The sequence below is a fragment of the Babylonia areolata genome, chromosome 18 (assembly GCF_041734735.1).
Source record: "Babylonia areolata isolate BAREFJ2019XMU chromosome 18, ASM4173473v1, whole genome shotgun sequence".
In the NCBI taxonomy this organism is placed as follows: Eukaryota; Metazoa; Mollusca; class Gastropoda; order Neogastropoda; family Buccinidae; genus Babylonia; species Babylonia areolata.
This window is the reverse complement of record NC_134893.1, coordinates 39,652,822-39,673,597: the sequence shown is the minus strand read 5'-3', so window position 1 is coordinate 39,673,597 and position 20,776 is coordinate 39,652,822. Positions and strand designations below refer to the sequence as shown.

General features: G+C 44.1%; 1 protein-coding gene across 4 annotated transcripts in view; it reads right to left on the bottom strand.

Moving 5' to 3' along the window:
- Positions 1 to 1,421: 1,421 nt before the first annotated feature.
- LOC143292763 (uncharacterized) overlaps positions 1,422 to 20,776 on the bottom strand; it is a 52,040-nt gene continuing 32,685 nt past the window's right edge. For all 4 annotated transcript variants that reach the window (XM_076603311.1, XM_076603310.1, XM_076603313.1 and 1 more), the window contains 3 exons: positions 15,393 to 16,396; positions 14,439 to 14,648; positions 1,422 to 13,750 (listed from right to left, as the gene is read on the bottom strand). In XM_076603311.1, coding sequence (XP_076459426.1) covers positions 11,687 to 13,750; positions 14,439 to 14,648; positions 15,393 to 16,289 — 3,171 coding nt within the window. In that variant the 5' untranslated portion in view covers positions 16,290 to 16,396 and the 3' untranslated portion in view covers positions 1,422 to 11,686. The remainder of the gene's footprint in view (positions 13,751 to 14,438; positions 14,649 to 15,392; positions 16,397 to 20,776) is intronic.

Sequence of the window (20,776 nt, the reverse complement as noted above, 5' to 3'; positions counted from 1 at the left end):
TTCCTCACTCCACACAGGTGTGAATAGGTACCTGACTTGGTTGGGGGAAAGTTAAAACAGTGGAAGGACAGGAATACACCCCACCCCTCCCTTTCCTATGCAGGGCCCTCGACACAGTGGTTATGAATTCACTTCCCCAATGGCTGTATAAGGCAATGGATCTTTAAAAAAATTTTTGTTGTTGTTGTTGCTGCTTTAAGTAGTAGTAGAAGTCATAGGAGGCGGAAGGGGAAAGGAAAGTGAAAGAGAGAGAGGAGACAGAGAGAATCAAGCCAGTACTTTTTCAAAGCTTACCACATTCCTATGGACAGATGAAAACATCAACATCATAGTTCCCATGTAACAAACATATTTTGCATTTCATTGAATTGTATATAACTTGTTTACTCCCCAACATTTTCTGTTTCATGCAGTCTAGATTGTCGGGCATGGCACAACATGGGTCATATGACCACCACACATATTCACACACACATACACTCACTCAATGAATAGCTGGATCCCTATTACATAGCTCAGTTCCTCAAGGCCTGACTAAGCGCGTTGGGTTACACTGCTGGTCAGGCATCTGCTTGGCAGATGTAGTGTAGCGTATATAGATTTGTCCGAACGCAGTGACGTCTCCTTGAGCTACTGAAACTGAAACTCAGTTGGAGTGTTCATGTGGTGTGACTTAGGCTACAGGTATTATTTTTTCTTTTTGATTTGTAAATTGATGATGTACTTAATATTTACAGGGTGGTGGTAGCACTGTTCTAAGTAATCCTTTGTTGCTTTTATGTCAGCAAATGTGTTAACAATGTCTCTTATGGAGATGAAAAAGTATTCCTGCATCTTGAACAATCACTTCATTGTGGAGCCACAGAATGGGTGTCTTACTGAAGTAGAAACTGCCATCATGTCCCATTCATTTGCACCCCCCCCCCCAAATCATTCAATATTGAAGACTTTGACACAGCATGTGAAGAGGCAAGGAAGTGCAAAGATGTCAGTATTTGAACCTGTCTTTTTGGGTGGTGGTTGCTTTGAGATGTTCAGAGGTCCTTTTGCTCCTGTCAGACTTCATACATTGAAACAGCTTTCAGTCTCTCACTGTGCAGTTTGACTGTCAAACAGCCAAAGATTTTAGACACATATCAAAGTTAATGTCTCTTTGAATCTTTGTTTGCATAGAATCATTTGTTTACTGTGTGCTCATGCATATACATGCATGCATGTTCGGAACGTGTGTTTTGATGAAAATGCTGTGATGTGAAAGTGTTATTTCAAAACCTTTCAAGAAACATGCTGGTAATTTTTATAATTTAATTTGATTACGATATGAGAAAAGAGTGATGAAAAAGATGAAACAGAAAGAAAGGGAGAAAGCGAGTGAATGCAAGACAGAGACAAACAGCAAACTAAATCATAACTCCAGAAACCATTGTTGATTGCATTTTATTCACAAATGAAGATGTGTAGACAAGATACTGTCGCAAGACAAGTGCGCCACACCAATGCATTACATCTCCAATGCTCCAGACGACAAGAAATGGGGCCAGCAAAATGAGAAAACAGCACTTCAAAATAATGCTTTTTGGACCAACTTGACTCTCTACTGCTCTTTGTAGTGCTGCACATCAACACATGACAATGATCCCGATCAACACTGGGAAAATGACGGTATGAAGCACAAGACTGATTCTGATGGGTCGACGTATGGACACCAACGTACACAGAGCAGCAGCCACAAGTCTCATGTACGCACAACAGAGAGAACAGACAACACGCTGCAGGCACAAGAAGCAACCTCAAGAGCTGAGACGGTAGTATTGTGCACAAGAGAACAAATATATATATGTATATACTTTTTCAAAATTCTTATTTTTTATAATACAAATATGATGTACAGGTAAATATGTACATTTTGTAGAGTTCTATGAAGGCTTTGTCCATGCAGTTTTCATACATACACGAAGAAACACATCCACACACACACAAACATACAAGTCGGCTAAACAAATTATTTTACACAAAGGATTGAGAGAGAGAGAGAGAGAGAGAGAGAGAGAGAGAGAGAGAGAGAGTGTGTGTGTGTGTGCGCTAATGTGTTTGACTGAAAAATTATTTTCCACACAAATTATGCACACACACACACACACACACACATGCCAAGTTTACAAGGAGAATGTTCTGCTGAAGTTGTTGAAGATTCATGTCCTCCAACCGGAACACCTCAGTTCCATGTTGCAGTCAAAAAATGAACACAGCCCCAAAACAACACTGCCACATATCAATCATTATACTGATACATGCACTGACATATTATACATGCTCTATCAATGACTTTCCTCCAGACTTCAGACGCTGCAAACTGAAGCGATGGACATGCTCATCTCAGGCCACCTGCATTCACTCAAGCGCTGAACATAATCACTCACTTGGTGTCCATGGTCAGCTCATCTACTTCAGTCCAAGTTTAGCTCTGATTTTTCGTTTTAGTGAAGGAAATGTCCACACAGGACAGGGGGCTGTACAGGGGAGAACAAGCAGGGCAGAGTTATCCACATCAATTTTCCAAGAATTATGCTGATTTACAATATGTGACTGAGTTGGTACCACTTCAGTGTTGACCAATTGAGGCTGCTTGTCATTTTTGCTCAACACACAAATTACAAAATATTTGCACTCGTCCCATACTGTCTTTAATTACAAAAAAAAAACCCCACAAAAAAAAAAACAACAACAAAAAACAACCACCACATCTGACTGTCTTGCCAATTCCAGAAGGACTCCTCTGTCAACATTCAAAATACTTATCCCCTATCTTATCATTCCATGATGCACCGAACCACACTACAATCCACAACACTACATTACTCTACACTTCACAACAATAGCACTAAGTGACCGCAGACACCAAATACCCATTTCCAATCTAAAAGGGGGTTGGGGGTGGGGGGATTAAAGATGCAGAAAAAACCCCCATGATGGTGCAGTTCGCCTGAGTGAGTAATGAACTGGTGTTGCTTTGAAACTGAATGAGGTCAGTCATGGGCTGGACAGGCTGGCTGGATCATGTGCAGCATCAACACCTCACCGGCAGACACAGAGAAGCACTGACAGGTGATGGCCACCAACACAAAAACCTGGTCGCTGTACACGGAGGAAGAGACATGAATGAACATGCTGACAGTGATATCAGTTCTGACCAGCCATCTGAACGGTGACTGGTGACCAAAGATCAAGGCATGTTGGCAACGTTACATAGAACATGGAAAAAAAAAATCATTCACTGGTACGCTTGTCTGAACAAAAACGACAATAGGCCTCAGTTATGGACACATCTCTTGATCACTGGAAAAACATTGTATCAATTGTTTTTAGATGGACATAAACTGTTCAAAGAGCAAAGTGTAAGAACTGGACTGACAGTGTCAAAACAAATGGTAGGAAAAACCTGTTGTGTTAGTCACCTGTAACCATCACCGGTTGCACAAACTGTCCCCCCCCACCCCCCAATCCCATACTTGTCATTCTGTCACCAACTGTTGGTCAGTCCCCAGAACAAGAAATGTCTGACCATACACTTGATGCAAATTGAATATTCTTTTATTGGAGGATGAGACATGGAGTAGCTTTAGAAACATTCATTACCAATGGGCAAAGCTGAAGGCATTAATCATACACCAGGCCATTTTAGACCAGTTTCTGATCTATCAGAAAGGGAGTGGGATGACTGTTACCATTCTTGCGCAAGTACTGTCTCTAACTCTCTTGGATGTGACAAAGAATTAAAACAACCTCCCTCAGGGAAGACACAGGTCAAGAAGTCAAACAAGCATCAATTCATATCAATGACCGACATGGGACAAAAAAACCAAACATGTCTTAAAAAGCCTCCCTCTACACTCCCAGACATACACAAACACATAATGTTTGCATGTCTAAATTTGTGGAGAAGATGTAGCTACTCAAACCTGGTCTCAAACCGGGCATTTCCGACAGTACTGGCTTAAGAGGGACCAGAAAACAAAAGGAACAAGTTTAGCATTAGTTTATCTTGCTTGAATCAAAGTAGTCAATAGATCACAGCCCCCCTCCTCCACAAATAAGCAAAGTATCAGGAATGGGTGACAGAAACCACCAATACATGTAAACCATGTCAACAAATATGCCGTTATCAAAACTGCTACCAAGAGACCACAGACTGTCAAAGAAACATGTAAGATTTAAGCCAAAAATTAAACATACTGGTTAATTAATACTCTGACCAGTTAAAATGTTTTAATTCAAATACTTTGTTTAGACATGTCTTTAAAGTGAACAGATCCTGGTTAGCATTCAGAACAATTATCAGAATTCATGATGAATCAGGAGGATGAGGAGAGAAGAAGAAAAACAAGGGGAAAAAAAGAATGTCTGCAAAAGTATCATTTCTCTTCTATGCAGACAAGTCATGTTCAGAACTTTCAAATGTAAGGACTAAAACTTAAATTTTCTATCAAAAAGTAGAAAATGACACTAAGTCATTAGTTTCAATATGAATTATTACAACCATATATGATCTGGCAGATATAATTCCTGACAATAGTAACAGTGACAAGGGGCAAATATTCCATTAAGTATGAAATAGTCTCAGTTATGACAAGGTCAGTATCCATTTAGGTAGCATTTATTTCAAGGCATGATTTAATTCATAGTGTCAGCAAAAGGCGGGGGAATGACGACATGAAATCAAGAACTTGCATGATTGTCAATGACGCACTTGTCAAGTGATTCCAGAAAAAGGGATATCATTAACACTGTCATACTGAATTTAATGAATACTTAGTTTTATCTATTTGCACCGGAAAAAGTCAGACCTTTATCTTTGATGATAAGCCTCAAGTATACATAAGGTCTTCCAATTATGACAATCTGTTATCTTATTCAACAATAGGTCTCATGCTACAGATGATCTGACATCTTGATCAATAATAGGTCTTGCACCATGATTTGGTATTTTGATCAGTAACATCTCTTGCACTAAAGATAATTTGATATCTTGATCAAACAAAGCAAAAGTCTGGATAGCAGGTGGTCCTTTAAAGATTCACTGATGGCAGGACAGGAGTTTAATGATAAACCTGTTTCTATTCTTTGCTGCACCACTAACAGTTCTGATGATCTCTCACTTCTCCTTTATTCTTGTGGTACATATTTTAGATTTTTCATACACCATAAGCAAATATCAGGAAAAAAAAGTCACAATCTGGTTATCATTTCATTAGTATGCTGACATCATGAAACAGATGGGGACTAGTCATACTTTAAAAAGCGCACAGCAGCACTGCCCATGTCAGGAGAACGAGAGCATGGTTGTGATTTAGCCAGTGTGATTGGCAGTGCCAGTAAATAATAATGGTATTTTAATTTCAGTTTATTTCTACCATGTGCCTGCTAAAACCAAACCAAAATGATCCCAGAATGAATACTATTCGTTTGTAATGCTTGAACATTAATCAATCCTTACTAATCTTAACTTCAAGCTGACTACATTTTATTGTTGCTTTCTTTCTCCCCCGACTATATATATACATTTTAAAAAAACAGAAGAAGAAAAAAGAATATATACCTAAAAGTCAGTGATGTCAGCCTGCATTTTCAGCTGGTATTTTTTTTTTTTTTTTATTATTTTTTTTTACAAGGCTAAACTATGACAGGCTCAACCAAGATCCACATTTCTGTAAACACTAGCATGATGGTTATCAATGTCCATTAGCAAGGGCACACAAAATCCATCCTTTTCAAAGCTGAATCACACAAATCTATGCCATCAATGGTTCATTGTTTTTTAGGTAACCCTTATCAAGAAGAAAGATTTTCCATCATCAATCTATATACCTTTTAAATTTTACTCCTTTTTTTTTTTTGATACATACATTTACTGCCATTTAGCATGAAGTACAAAATAAGAGAGGGGTGAGGTGGGAAATGAAGAAAAGGCAAGATGTGTCACCAAACATGCATATAATCATTATCTCCTTGAGTGAAGCAACAATCGAAGAGTGCTTTGTGAAACACCTGTAACAAGAAGACCATAAAGAATTGTTTCAGAAACAGGCCAACATTTCTGTGATCAACAAATTTTAACTCTGAAATAATGCTGCCCCTGCACAAGGCTTGTATCTTGTTCAAGTAATAAGCCCAATTCATTTGAACAGTCACCTTAATCATATTAAAAAAAGAAATGATACATGTATGTCTGTATATCTCTGTATATATCTGTGTTTGATTAAGTGTGTAAGCATGCATAACAATTGTGTCTTCGGAGAGGGAGGGAGTGGGCACAAAGACATGGAAACAGAGATACAGCAGAAGTAATTCAAAATGTCACTTTTCAGAAGACCGAGAAATCTGCATCAGTTCTCAACCTGGTCAAACCATGTATGAAGTCTCCCTTTTAGCACATATCACTTCAACCGCATACTACTAAATGTGTGATCTTAGAACTGGATATGGGCTGATTATGGATGCAAACAGACTGATGTTGTGGGAAAGTGATCATATCTACAAATCAGAACAAAGCAACCTTATGTTTTTTACCTTAGGTTTAATTTGTTGTTAAAAAATATGCTGTTTTAAATGTGCCATTATTTTGTGTATACACAGACTGCACTAAACGTTATGGACAATTTCATAAAATCAGGTATGTTTTCGTAGAATTAAAAAAAAATAAATAAAAAAATGGAGAGATTATCTAAATCATGAGGACTGCATATTGGCAACCACTGGCTTCTCACTGAACACATAACAGGCTGTTTCAGGCAATGTGCACCATGAACAGCTTGAAAATCAGTGTTGTGCCAAAAAATGTGCAGCTAATCTGTGGTTTAAAAAGATAACTGTAGATTTTCATATATAGAAAACTGCAAGAAAGCACCTCTGGTTATGAGTGGTGCTCATTACACTGGCTTCATATATACAACCATTAGCCGAAGCATTGTTTGAACATGTCCCCAAGAAAATAAAGTGCAAATTCCCAAGTGGTTATTAACTTTTCGTGAACTCTGCATATCTATCAGTCAGAATGCAGAATGGACATGGAAACAAGAAGTTAATAAAGCTGGACACTTTATCAACCAGGCTTATCAGTTTTCAGAATGCTGAAACATATTCTTGTTGCCCTCATCCATGTAATATGTGCTGTTCACACAATATTTGTTAGCAGAAATGCTAGAATAAACTACAACTGTCAAAAGAAAAAACAACAACATGCTGCTGAAAACATCTCAGAAAATCAGCATAGAATGTCAGTATCTGTGACTAAAAAACATGGAAAGTAACTCTCACAGTCACTATCAAAGAACATGTGCTATATTTTCTTCAATTGCTTCTATATATCATTATATGTGATCCGTAAGTGATGAGAAAAGTTTTAGGTTACTAAGTGGAAAGGGGTGAGGGTTTAAGTTGCGATGTACTGGTATTGGATTTGGAGGAGCAAGAAAATTAAAAAAAACAACTAGAGGGATCAAACTGGAGGGATAAAGTATGTGACTCTGCCCAGGGTTAGGGTAGGGTTCTTGTTGAGATAATAAAGTATTCTGTAGCTGTACTAGATGTCACTGTACTCGTAGTATACTATTTGGCTGCAGTTACCATTAGTTGCCCTAGGTTGTATTCACAGGTAGTTCTTTAGCATCAATGTTTGGTCTCCAGACATGCAGTTAGGTTGTGTTTGTGCAGATACCACACCAAGAGGTAGTTTCAGCACTGTGTGCACCACTTACTACTCACATGTATTACCGGTGTCTTATGTATTTGTATATCTTAGAGCAGTTTTTCTGTGTTACAGTTTGGTCTTAAGATATTCCTTTATATTTTGTTGATGCGCGTCCCCAACCAGCATTGGCCTTTGCCTCAAGTATGCCCACAATCATACATACATGCATCATTGTCATTTTACTTATGGCCTTTGTTTGTCTTCCAGACAGTGGTGAATAAACCATTGAAAGGGCTCATCGCTTTCATATATCCTTTTCCAACTATCCTTTTGATACCCTACTTCATTCCTAGTAGTTTTTACTGCCATGTTAGAGAGAATTAGAAAAGATGCTGGTACTAAGTAATTTTGGAACAGCTGGTCATTTAAATCACTATTCAACTTGCTGATGACAAGTGACAAAAGTTACTTTCCCTCAGTATTGTGAACAAAGTCTTGTTACTTTCTCTCAGTATTGTGAACAAAGTCTTGTTACTTCCTCTCAGTATTGTGAACAAAGTCTTGTTCTTTCCCTCAGTATTGTGAACAAAGTCATAGGCACCAATAATGCCACCAGAGCAGACCACTTCATGCAGCTTTGGCAACCACAAGTGTAATACTGTAATGGTAATGTACATCAATCCCAGGGTCAGACAAGCCGCCAACAAAACGTAAGTAACATACACATACAAACATGCTCACAATCAACACAAATTAGATCATTTTTCTTTTTTTTTTCTTCTGAGTCTGTTCTCAGCATTTTCGGTATGAAAATCATAATACTGAATGAAAAGCAGGTTGTCAAGGACAAGTGTAAATATATTCCACAAATCTCTCTCTTCTCATTTTCTCTCTCTCTCTCTCTCTTCCCCCTAGCAACCTGGAAAAGGCATTCATTCATGAATCAGACATTTCATAAAGAGTTCAAATGTACATTTCACGTTGGATTGAATCAGTTATGTCATAACATCTCAAATTGTACAGAACTATGGAAATTAAATCTCAGTCAACAAGTCATGTAAAATGATGGATTTGGGGGGTTGGCGGTGGGGGGTGGGGGTTGTTGTTGAGAATCCTAAAAAACAACAAAACCAAAAGGAAAGCAAACATCTCACAGCCATTCTATAGTATAAACATAGCAACACATTAATGCTGGATACGAACTATAATACGTATATTTTTTTCAAATCAAATGATATGCAACCTTTGATCTCTTTTTGTATTGTTCTGCCAGAGTTTGTGCCAATATCCATACACAGTTTCTTTGTGCCCAAGCACTCAGCAACACATCAGTGACTGAATTCACTCTTTCTTAGCTATAGTACAACAGTCCACACGTAACAGTGAATATCGGACTGCCCAACAGTTCAATGGCTGGGTTCATGTATTTTGCAACCCATGCTCTCTTCTTTTTCCATGTGTGAAGATTACTTTCTGGCATGTTCCAACCTGATCAGGGCAAAGATGGGATGGCAGAGGGAAGTGTTGAGCACCTTTCTTGCTGTGTACACCTTTATTTTTCCTTTAACAGCAGTCCACTTAGCAGCAGGAGACAGCATCTTCCCTGAACAGTGAAGCGAAGACTGGATTTCTATCCCTACAACAATGATCCCATGGACATCACCTAAACACCTAAAGCTTACCCAGGCCAGAATGGCAGTAGCACACACATACAAAAAAGACAAACACCACACTGATTATGAAACAGAGGATTAAAGGACAAGGACTCAATTCGTCATGAAATGGTGGCATACTGTTCCACACAATCAACTTGCACAACATGGACAGAAAGAGATGAGGAAAATGGCAATATTATGACTGAGGTCCACTTCAGCTGGAGGGTGCTGTTCATCATCACAGTCTATCGTGGCATCAAGCAGCCACGCTCACAGCAACAACACAGCCGGCAGATAATTCCAGAGAGCCACTGACCTTCAACTTCATGCTTCCAGTTTGAGAGGAGGAGCAAAACATCATGACAACCTTGAACAGTAGTGAGCAATTTGGTCCCTCCTCCTCCAAAACACTTCTCTACCAACATGGGTATGAATCAGCAATCTTCGATTGTTACTATCAAAACAACAGTGCTAGTCACAATATTCCAGACATTGATTTTTTTTTTTTAAAAAAAGGGGCACGAATTATGAGACTGTAAAAAAACAAGAAAAAACTGTTATTGGATTCATGTCTGTCTGAAGTGAGTGAAGAGATGAAAACAATGTGCTGCAGGACAAGCAGCAATTTAGACAGTATGCCTGCCAGTCAGTCTGTCCCATCAAGCTGACCATAGCATGCCTGTGCTATGTTCCAATCATCAGACATCCACTGCCATCAGTGTCATCCTCTGCACACAGACTGGACATGGAAAGGCAGGCACACTGCTGGGAACAGATGTGGAGGACACTGCTGAAATTAGAAATGCAGCAACTCCAGTCACCACACTGAAGGCTGAGGTCACCATCATCAGTCCTTTCAGAAATGGAGGTACACAAATTGTTTTCATCTTTTCTCAACCAGTAATCACCCTAACTGTAAAATGCAAAGGAATATGGAATACATGAGGAAAGGTAAATTTATCCTTCAAAACATTTCAAGCTGAAAAAACAGGAACATCGTTTAATTCAGTTTTTGCTGATTTCGGTTCAGAATTCTGTGAAAAGGTTCAATCACCATTGCCATCACCTTTAAGCACTGGTTTAGTTGTTCTGCAGGGTTCAACAGGCAGGCACCTGGCCCTGGTAGAAATAAACCAACTCCCAAACCATCACTCTAGGCTGTACTGCTGCTCACAACATGACCACTGAGCCAGGAAAACCACAAGTTCACCACACCCTGCTGGGAAAACCCAGTGTTGATGCGTTGCTTAGTACTGAGCACAAACTGACACTCTGTGTTGCTGCAGGCCCAACTCAACCTGGCCAACAGGCTCAACACTCACTACTCAACCTTCAAAGTTTATTTTAATTTCTTTTTTAAAAATAATTTTTATCAAATCCAGCATATGCATATTTCTTTCCCTTTGTCTCCTACCAACACTTCTGTTCAGAACCTCGTCTTTCCCTTCCTTTATCACTTCTGAATTTTGAACACCACAGTAAGAGAGCATTTGATACTGCAGACTCTTTGCATTGACAGTCTTCTTCCAGTTTCGTTTAATCAAAGTCGTCAGGTTTCATTTAAATCTTTCTGTTCAATAAACTGTTAACAAATCAGCTTGTTGCTGGTTTCACCGTAGCATACATTTGCTTTTTACATCATCCAAATTGCTCACTGAATATATACTGGAAAAACAAACTAATGCTAGTCCTGAACATGCTCAAAATAATGAAAATTGTAAACACCAATCCTTTGGAAGTCAAGAACACTCTTTGAGTTTGTCTAAAGGAGAAAGTATTGTGTGTTTGTATATGTTTATGGCAGAGTTGGAAAAGTTCACTGAAATTATGCCAGTAACATACATACCTTCACATGCAGTGAACATTCTTGTTCCAACCTACAAGACTACAATCAAATGCAGATATACGTAAGTTTTCAGATCATATAAAAAGTTTCCTTCTGTTATCTTTATTGTTTCTAAGCACACAATCTGAAGACTTGGTCGTCCGTTTCCCAACTGTCCAAATATTCTTGGTACATATAGCATCAAGTTTCTGTTGTAGCCCTCTGACACAACATCGGAAGTCAATGAATCTAGAAGTAGAACAACTAAGACACATTACCCACAGTGTGATAAATCTTCAACATGCACTGACTTTTGTAAAAATATAAAGCCCAATATAACAAGGTAAATGACTGTGTATCCAGGCTTGGCTGAGACAAACAATCACAATCATCAAAATAAAGTCAGTCTGACAGTAATGAAGTCCACATTGCAGAACTCGATGAACAGGTATGAGCGTTTAAAAGAAGTCTAGTGATGGCTTTACACAACGGCTGTTTGTACAGGGTGTAGTAGAGTAGTTAACTGCTGCTGCTGCCCGCTGGCTGAGAACTAATAAAGCACTTCTGTAATGTTTTTGTGTCCAGGCCCCCCATGTCCTTGGAGGCCCTGAGCCCCACCCCCTCCTGGCTACCCCCCTCCCCTGTTGCCGATGCTGGGGGATGGGGGTCTGGGTCCTGGAAAGCATCATCGACAAGCACTTCTCGTATAAGAACAGCCTCCTCAGAGTCCACACTCTCCAGGCTGGTGGTGGACCAGTTGCGGGCTTTGCGGTAGTGCATGAAGCGGTTGTACCCCCCTTCCTGCCCCTCCATCCCCTCCTCCAGATCCTCCGACACTTTGCGGCTGGGTGGGGAGGAGTGGGGGCCTGGAGACAGGAGGCTGTCCACACTGGCTCCCAGGTAGGTGGGCTGTGGGGAGTGGACTGATTCCGATTCCACGCTGTCAACTGAAGACACAGAGCAGGTGTGAACACCGGTGGAGTACTCCTGAGAGTCGAGGGTGTCTGTGCTTGAGATGGACCCGGAGGCTTTGTGCGAGTCTCCGTCATCTGGCACCGAAAGGTAGCGAGCTCGGCGAGAAGAACGTTTGGCATGAGTGCGCATGTGCCTGGTGATCATGTCTCTGCGACAGGCAGCGTAAGGGCAGTGGGGGCAGCGGTAAGGCTTTTCTCCCGTGTGAGTGCGACGGTGCGTGTTGAGGTGGTCACTGCGACTGAACACCTGACCGCAATCCATGCACTCGTACGGCTTCAGACCCGTGTGCAGACGCATGTGCCGGGTCAGCATATCTGAGCGAGAGAAGGAGCGATTGCACACTTTGCAGTAATGCACTTTGTTGTTTTCCCCGGCACGCAAAGTCTCGGAGGGCAGGTGCTTAGTCATGTGTTTGGCCAGGTTGTCATTGGTAGGAAACACCTGGCCGCACACAGGACACAGGTAGGACACGTCAGACTCCGACAGAGATCGTTTACTGTAGAAGTCTTGCTGCTCCCCCCACTTGGGATCTAACATCCCTGCACTGACAGGCTTGCCACGCACGAAGGAGGGAGGCGGTGTGTATGGGGCCCGTGGGGACACGGCCAGACGGTTCACCTCAGCCATGGGGTTGGGGATGGAGCCTGGCGGAGGGAAGGTGAAGATTCGGGGGGACATGGGGCTGGGGGAAATGAGGTCAGAGTCAGAGTGAGGTCCCTCCAGGGGGCTCGGTACGTTGAAATTGAAGATACGCCCACCTTCAGGCACCGAGCACAGCGGAGACTGAGACTGAGGGGACATGAGTCCGTGGGGGGAGTAGGGCAGGCGGTGAGGGGATCGAAACACTGGGGAGAAGATTTTGGATGCTGGGCTGAGGTGTTCTGGATCAATGAGAGGGCTGGAGCCGGAGCTGGAACGAAAGCCAGGGCAGAAAGGTCCTCGGGAAAGGTCCAGAGGCTCTTTCTGGTGGAGAGAGGGAGGCTTGTGTTTTGTGCGCACACGCATGGTGGGCTCCATGAACACGTCCCCTTCGTCAGCACTGCTGGCCCCGATCTCTGTGCTCTCTGTCAGCACAATGTCTGTGTCTGAGGAGGAGCGACGAGGACTCTTGGGCATGGAGCTGTCCGTGTGCTGAGGACTCTCACTCCTCTCCATCTTGGACAATGGTCTCTTGGAGTCGCTGGGATTGTCCGTTTCTGAGCTTTCACCTCTTTCACACAATTCTTCTTTGACTTTGCACTCCTCTCCTGACATGTCCTTCAAACTCAGCACATAACGCTCATGGAGACGTCTCTTGAACTTTGAGTGGTGAAACTCTGGGTCTGGCTGAGATGTGGCCGATTCTCCTCCTTCCTCCCCCCTGTCTGCATGCTCCTCCTCCTCTGAGGCTGCAAAAACGGTGTGGTGTGGGGAAGTCTTTCTGGTGAGAGGGGAGGGGCAGTGCTCTGACGGTGACCTCAGAGACAGGGACTCCGCCATGGCCGAAAAGGGAGACTGCTCTCTGCTGCTGCTGCTGTCCTCCAACAGGCTGGAGCCTGTCTCCGAGTCCACCAGCATCTCACTGAGCTCTGTGTCACCGCTGTACATGCGGCGGCGCTCTCTCTGGCCCTGCACAAACACCACAGTGTTCATCTCCACACTGACACATGGTGAGCGAAAGCCATTCCTTCCAAATATGTAAATGACAGAAAAGGTGTTACACATTCAAGATTTTAACATGCATACCTGATTTGCCAATACATTCAAATATGAAAACTTATTCTGCCATTATCCTCAAAATCAGAGATAGCATCATATAAAAACCAGGTAAAAAGGACAACCAGTCAGTGATGCTTTTGAGAATGGAAGGGATTATCTCCCTTGGGTAGTTGATAATTCTTGACCACAGAAATTGTGACCACTCTGTCCTGCTGCTTGTTTTCATGGCTTTCCCAAACCTCACCACCCCTCAGTGACAAACCCTGGCCCACTAAATTATGCTGAACAGTCAATCACAAACTGACATTGGCAGTTCCAGTCTGATGTACATGGTTTTGTAAAAGGAAGCAATACAACACGTTTACTGATGAGGGTAGGAGCATGGTGCAGATGTGTATGGAAGGCTGTTGTAGTGTTAGTATAGTCTGCTATACACTACCACAGCTGCAATGTGCAGAATTCAGTAAGAAACAAAGTGCAGCGAAGTGACTGCGTTGTGTTTCTATGGAAAACTGGTTTCACCAACCGTTGCCTTAACACACAGATTCAAGGGAGGTAACTTTCAGTCACTACACTGTCAACCACCACCAGCACTCACCTGTTGCAGCGAGGACTCCAGCTCACAGGCCTGTGGCGGGGTGCCCACCTCCAGCTTGACCTCATGCTTGACAGGCGACATGAAGGGGGAGGAGCCACTGTCGGAACCCAGGTGGCCCGAGGAGGAGGATGCCGCCATGTCGGGGAACACGAAGCGCGGGGACCCGGCACTGCTGCCTGGGCTGATGGGGGAGTGGTCCGTCGTCACCACCTGCACAGGCACGCAGGCTCTCCTACAACCTGATGTCAATGCTGTTGTCTGTTTTTACATCTGTTCACTCAGAGTCACATTAAATGATCCTTATTTCATTTTGAACTTTTGTTTGATTTTACATCTGTTCACTCAGTGATATCAAATTATCATTATTTCACCTTTTGTCAATATGTTGTTGAAAGTGGGTCTTTTTTTAAATAGTTTTTTTTTCTCTTAATGCAGGCACTCTACATTCCTTTATTTTAATTTTTCTTTTAAAAAAAAAAGGGGAAAAAAGGCCAACATTCACCCTGGAAAACTGATTTTGCAGGCCCATCTGTGAAAAGACACTGACAGAGAGGAGAAAGACTGACACTGGGAACGGCACTTTCAATCAAATGTGCTTGATGTCTGTGGTGGTCAGTATGCATTTGCAGTGAGGAAATTCTTTCAAAGCACACAAATGGGAGAGGGTTTTCTTGTCCCAACATAACAAAAACATCTCAAGAAAAGAGTGGGGATAAAACAAGAGGTGGTCAAAGACGTAACAAGATTCTGCTTGTACAGCTTATGTGTGTATGTTTGTGTGAGAAATTCCAAGTGATCAACATTGTGCTCCCCTTATCTGGGAAGTTACAGTGTAAACAAAATCAAATCATGTTGCTGACAGCCCTGGCAACCACAAAGGGGCCATTTCAAGGCTGCGGTAGTTAGTTATTTGTTAAGCTGCAGTTAATCATACGTAAACTTGTAGTTAGTTACCTGTAAAGTTGGTTTCTTCTCCAACATGCTGGTGGAATACGCGGTAGGAGACAGCTGATAGAGATGTGGAGACAGACTCTCTGGCTGCCACTGAGGGTGACAGGACGCCTTTTGCTGGGTGCTGTCTGACAGGGTGCTCCCTGCTGAGGTCTGCTGATGGCTGTGACTGCAGGAAGCTGTGTCCTCACCACTGGTGCTGGGAACACCCTCAGCTGAGCGTCCAGCAAAACTGGGGGGAGGAGGCTGTAACACGATGGCTGGGGAGGGACTGTACTGTGGGGGCTCTTTGGCGTCTTCGAAATGCTGCTGCTGCGAAATGTCCGTCTTGTCACGACCACTTGGCTGCTGGTGCTGGGAGGAGGGAGGAGGTGGCTGGGGTGAAGTGTGGAGAGTGCTGAAGTGATGGGGGTCAGTGGGTGAATGGGGAAGAGGAGCTGGCTGCTGACCTGGAAGGTTGGACAGTTCGGGTGCAGGTTCTGCACTGCCTGAAGGCCACTGCAAGGACTGGGAAGATGAGACAGGGGGATGATGGTACTGGGAAACCACTGTGGCAGCCGGGTAAACCGGAGGCTGTTGGTGCTGCACGAAAGTATCAGGGGAGGATTGAACTCCAGACGGGCAATCTCCGGGGTCCGTTGATGAAGATGGGTAAGAGCTTGACGCAGAAGCTGGCTCTGACTGACCGGGCATGTGCTGACCGAGGCTGCGCGAGTTGTGGTGGTGATGGGTGGAAGGGAACACCGAGGGGGATGTGTGCACAAAGAAGGGCTCAAGACTGTCCACAGGCTGGCTGACTGACAGGATCTCCTGCAGAGGGGGGTGTGAGGCGAGGGTGTAGTGGGCGTGAGAGTGTGCGGCGGAGTGGTGTGAAGAGCTCTGAGGCTGGCACCCCATCATGGTGCGCGGCAGGTGGGGTCAGCACGGGGTGGTGCTGACAGGGACTGCACACACCCCCACACGGTCCTCCTGCTCCCTGACACACCTGGGCATGGCTCACTCCTCACCTGGAACACACACAGTTCATACACATGACTCACTCCTGAACTGGAACACACACAGTTCATACACATGACTCACTCCTCACCTGGAACACACACAGTTCATACACATGACTCACTCCTCACCTGGAACACACACAGTTCATACACATGACTCACTCCTCACCTGGAAAACACAACACACACATGACATGCTCCTCACCTGGAACACACACAACACTCACATGACTCACTCCTCACCTGGAACACACACAATTCATACACCTGGAACACACAACACTCACATGACTCACTCCTCACCTGGAACACACACAGTTCATACAAATGACTCACTCTTCACCTGGAACACACACAATTCATACACCTGGAACACACAATTCATACAAATGACTCACTCCTCATCTGGAACACACACAGTTCATACAAATGACTCACTCCTCACCCGGAACACACAACACTCACATGACTCACTCTTAACCTGGAACACACACAACTCATACACATGACTCAATCTTCATCTGGAACACACACAACTCATACACATGACTCAATCTTCATCTGGAACACACACAACACATACACACGACTCACTCCTCACCTGGAACACACACACGATTTACTCAAGCACACACACTGAAACGCTGCTGCCAATGTCACCTCAACAATGATGATCATTCAAATGTTAACTTAACTACTCACGTCAGTGGATCGTTGGCTTCACTAGTTGTTGCGGTTGTATTTTTGTCAGTTATGTTTGTTGTATTTTTGTCAACCATGTTTGATGTATTTTAGTCAACCATGTCTGAGTCAAATGCCAGCTGCCAGTGGTTGATCACAGTCTTAAACCTGAAGGACTACAACACCTGTCTATACTGAGATTACTGCCATTCAATATGGGTTGGAGGTGGCAGGGAGGAGGCATGCTTGCAGACACCAAAAGTACTGCATCACACCACAGAAAAAGGCCTTTATGTGGGCAAGAAGTCAAAATGAATGCAATAATGAATATCAAAATATAAATGAAATAAAACCCCAGAATCCCCCCTCCCCCACCAAAGATAGAATCCCCACCACTCCTCCAATGAATATGATTTTCTCTACAATGGACACAGAACAGCTTAACAAATAATACAAAAAGTACATACAGCTGCAGTCAGCTGGGTTATAAACAACAAGATCACATACACACACACACACGCACATCATCAACCCTTTTGCATGCGCAAGTAGCAGGTAAGAACCGTGGGCAGTTCTCTTGTGTCAACAAGAAAGGACACATGAAACTAAACCAGGGGGATGGGAGAAGAGCAAAGAGCAGAGTGGGGGTAGGAGGAAGGGAGGAGGGGGAGCAAGGGGAGAGGGGAGGAGGACAGCTGGGGAAGGAAGATCTGAAGGAGAGTGGTGTGGAGTTGGAGGGGGTGGGTGGGGGTGGGGCAGGCAGGGCTGGAGGATGAATCAATAGGGAGTGATGACCTCACCGCCACACCTGTGCACACATACCATCATCCTGATGTCCCCTCCACACACACACACACACACACCTTTCATTCGTGATGCCTTCCACTGCTGTCACTTGGTCTCCATCTTTTCATGACAGCTGAGTGGGAGGTGGAGGAAGTAAGTGGAGGACAGCGGTGTGGGGGGTAGGTGGGGAAAAAACACTGGAGGGAAGGTGGTGGTTGGGGGGTTGGTGCTTTGCATCAGAGAAGACAAAGTAGGGGAGGGAGGGGAGTAAGAGGGAAGGAGAAAGAGAAGACAGAGAGAGAGAAGGAGAGAGATGGGACGAGGGAGGAGGTGGGATTGGGAGGTTGTTCCAAATCTAGGAGAGATTCAGAATGGTATATGACCTGATTTTTCTGCCCGCACAGAGAGGTAATAGTAGTACAAGAAGCATGTGAGAAAATCAAAATAATCTTGCTTTCTGCCCAGTTGACTGCACTGGGGCTATTTCAGGGCTGATTCATGTCAGAAACTTTATTTCAGTTTAAGAAAAAAAGAAAAAAGTACACGATCAACTCTTCTGCCCTGTAGGCACACAACAAAATGGAGTGTCTTGCAACATGAGAATGAACAACAGCATTGGTGTGTCATATCTCTTTCTCCCTCTCTTTCACACACACACCCACACACACACAGAGGGTATTACTATTGCACAAAGCTGTTCTCTATATTCGCAAACACCTTTTATGAATAACTGCAGCTCACAAAGATAATTATACATAACACATAATATAATCCCTGCAAGTAAGTTCTGTTACCGACTCTCAAACCAGAGCAACATTTCAACACATGCTGATTAATGCTATTATGTATACTGTCCATTTTCTGTCACACACATGCATTGACGATGAGTCACTGTGTAAAGTGTGTGTGTGTGTGTGTGTTTATCTTTCAGTGTGCATATATATGTGTGTGTGTGTGTGTGTGTGTGTGTGTGTGTGTGTGACGCTTGCAGGGGTGTGGCGATGGTGTTTGGGCGGTGACAGTGTGAGTGAAGGAAGTATGGATGGCTTGGTGGAGAAGGATGGCTTGGTGGAGAAGGTAGAGTGGGCAAGAGAGAGGGAGAGGGAGAGAGTCAAATTTTGTGGCACTGTGTGATAGGTGAATTACTGCATGGGGGGAGGGGGGTTGCAAATTGCGTTTTCGTTCCCCCCGGCACTGACCCTTGTTAACTCTGTTATATTTCTTTTTTATGACTCTCTCTCTCTCTGACAATCAACATATCTTTCTCTCTCACACACACTACATTCACACATATATGCATTCACATAAACACACAAATACACACAAGCACATACACACACACATATGCACACTGTAACACACTTCATGAAGAGAGTGAATTCAAAGGGGGAGAGAGAGAGAAGGAGTGGCAAGGGGGAGAGAGGAGGGAGAGTTGGAGCGAGAGAGGAGAGATACTGGGACAGAGGAGGGGGGGGATGGAAAGAGAGATAGAGAGAGAGGGGGGGGGAGTTAAGCAATGGTACTGAGGGGGATTGCGAAGGAGGGAAAGAGAGAGAGAGAGAGAGAGAGAGAGAGAGAGAGAGAGATGGAGGACTGAGGAAGAAAGAGTAGGAGAAGGGGAAAGAGAGGGATGGAGGAAGGGAGAAAAGGAGAAACAGGTGGTGAGATAGAGGATGGAGAGAGAGAGAGGGGGTGGGGTGGGGTGGGGTGGGGGAACTGAGAGCCAGCCGAGTGTGGCCGAAATGGCCCTGACCCCAACGACAACTGATGATCAATAGCTATTATCTCACCTTAACTCCCCACACCCCTCCCACCGCTGTAAAAGACAGGCAGGCAGGCACCCAAGACCATACCACTACTACGGCACTACGAGGACTAACTACACTGGCTCTTGTGGGCGGTCACTTCTGGCCTTGCCTGCAGCAAACTGAACTCTGCATTGTGTGTGTGTGTGTGTGTGTGTGTGTGAGCGCGTATGTGTTCTGCGCGTGTGTGTATTGTACTGTATGTATGTGTGTGGTGTGAGCGGGTGCGTGCGCGCTTTGGTGTGTGGTGTGGTGTGATACCAGCTTCGGTCTCTCTACTGTACCAAGCCGTCACGTGGCAAAGGCTTCCCTACGTTTTTCTCTCGCCACGTTTCCCATTTGTGTGTGTGTGTGCGCGCGCGCGCGTGCGTACGTACGTGTGCGAGTGTGTGTGTGTTTGTGCGTGTGCCAAGCCAGTTGTGTGTGCATGTGTGTGTGTGTAATAGTGGTACTAGCAGTGTGTGGGCGAGAGCTGGACGAGGTCAAGAAGTCAGGATGGGTGTGGAGAGCAGAGAAAGGGAGAAGGGGTGGAGGGAGGGAGGGAGGGAGGGGGAGAGAGAGAGAGAGAGAGAGAGAGCAACGTTGAGTGCCTGCGTTCCTCGCTTTTTTTTTCTCTCTCTCTCGCTCTGTGTGTGTGTGTGTGTGTGTGTGTGTGTGTGTTTTAAAAAGAGAAAGAGAGGGAGAGAGCGGGAGAGAGAGAGGGAGGAGGGCGCGTGGGGGACGGTTTGCTGGAGGCACTTGAGTATAGTGGCGTTGATAACGAGAGACGCACTATACGAGTTGTTCCATGGGAACTCTGGATGGAGCAAGATACGCATGCACTCTCACATTCACAAACACACACACACACTTGAACAGAACCCTATCCACGAATCCACTGACGAGAACTCTAACATACATCAAACTACTGACTCAAAGTTGGAGCACGGACCGACGTAGAGGGGCTGTGTAACAGCCTGACACCAAGACAGGCACATGGAGCGGAATGCTTTCAGTGGTAAAAAGAAACACCGTACTGCAGGCTCCTCAGCCACGAAAAGCGCTCAGATTCACCTTAACATTTCTGGAATGGTCTCTATACTTATCACTCATAAATCGCGAGTTTTCCCAGCTGGTT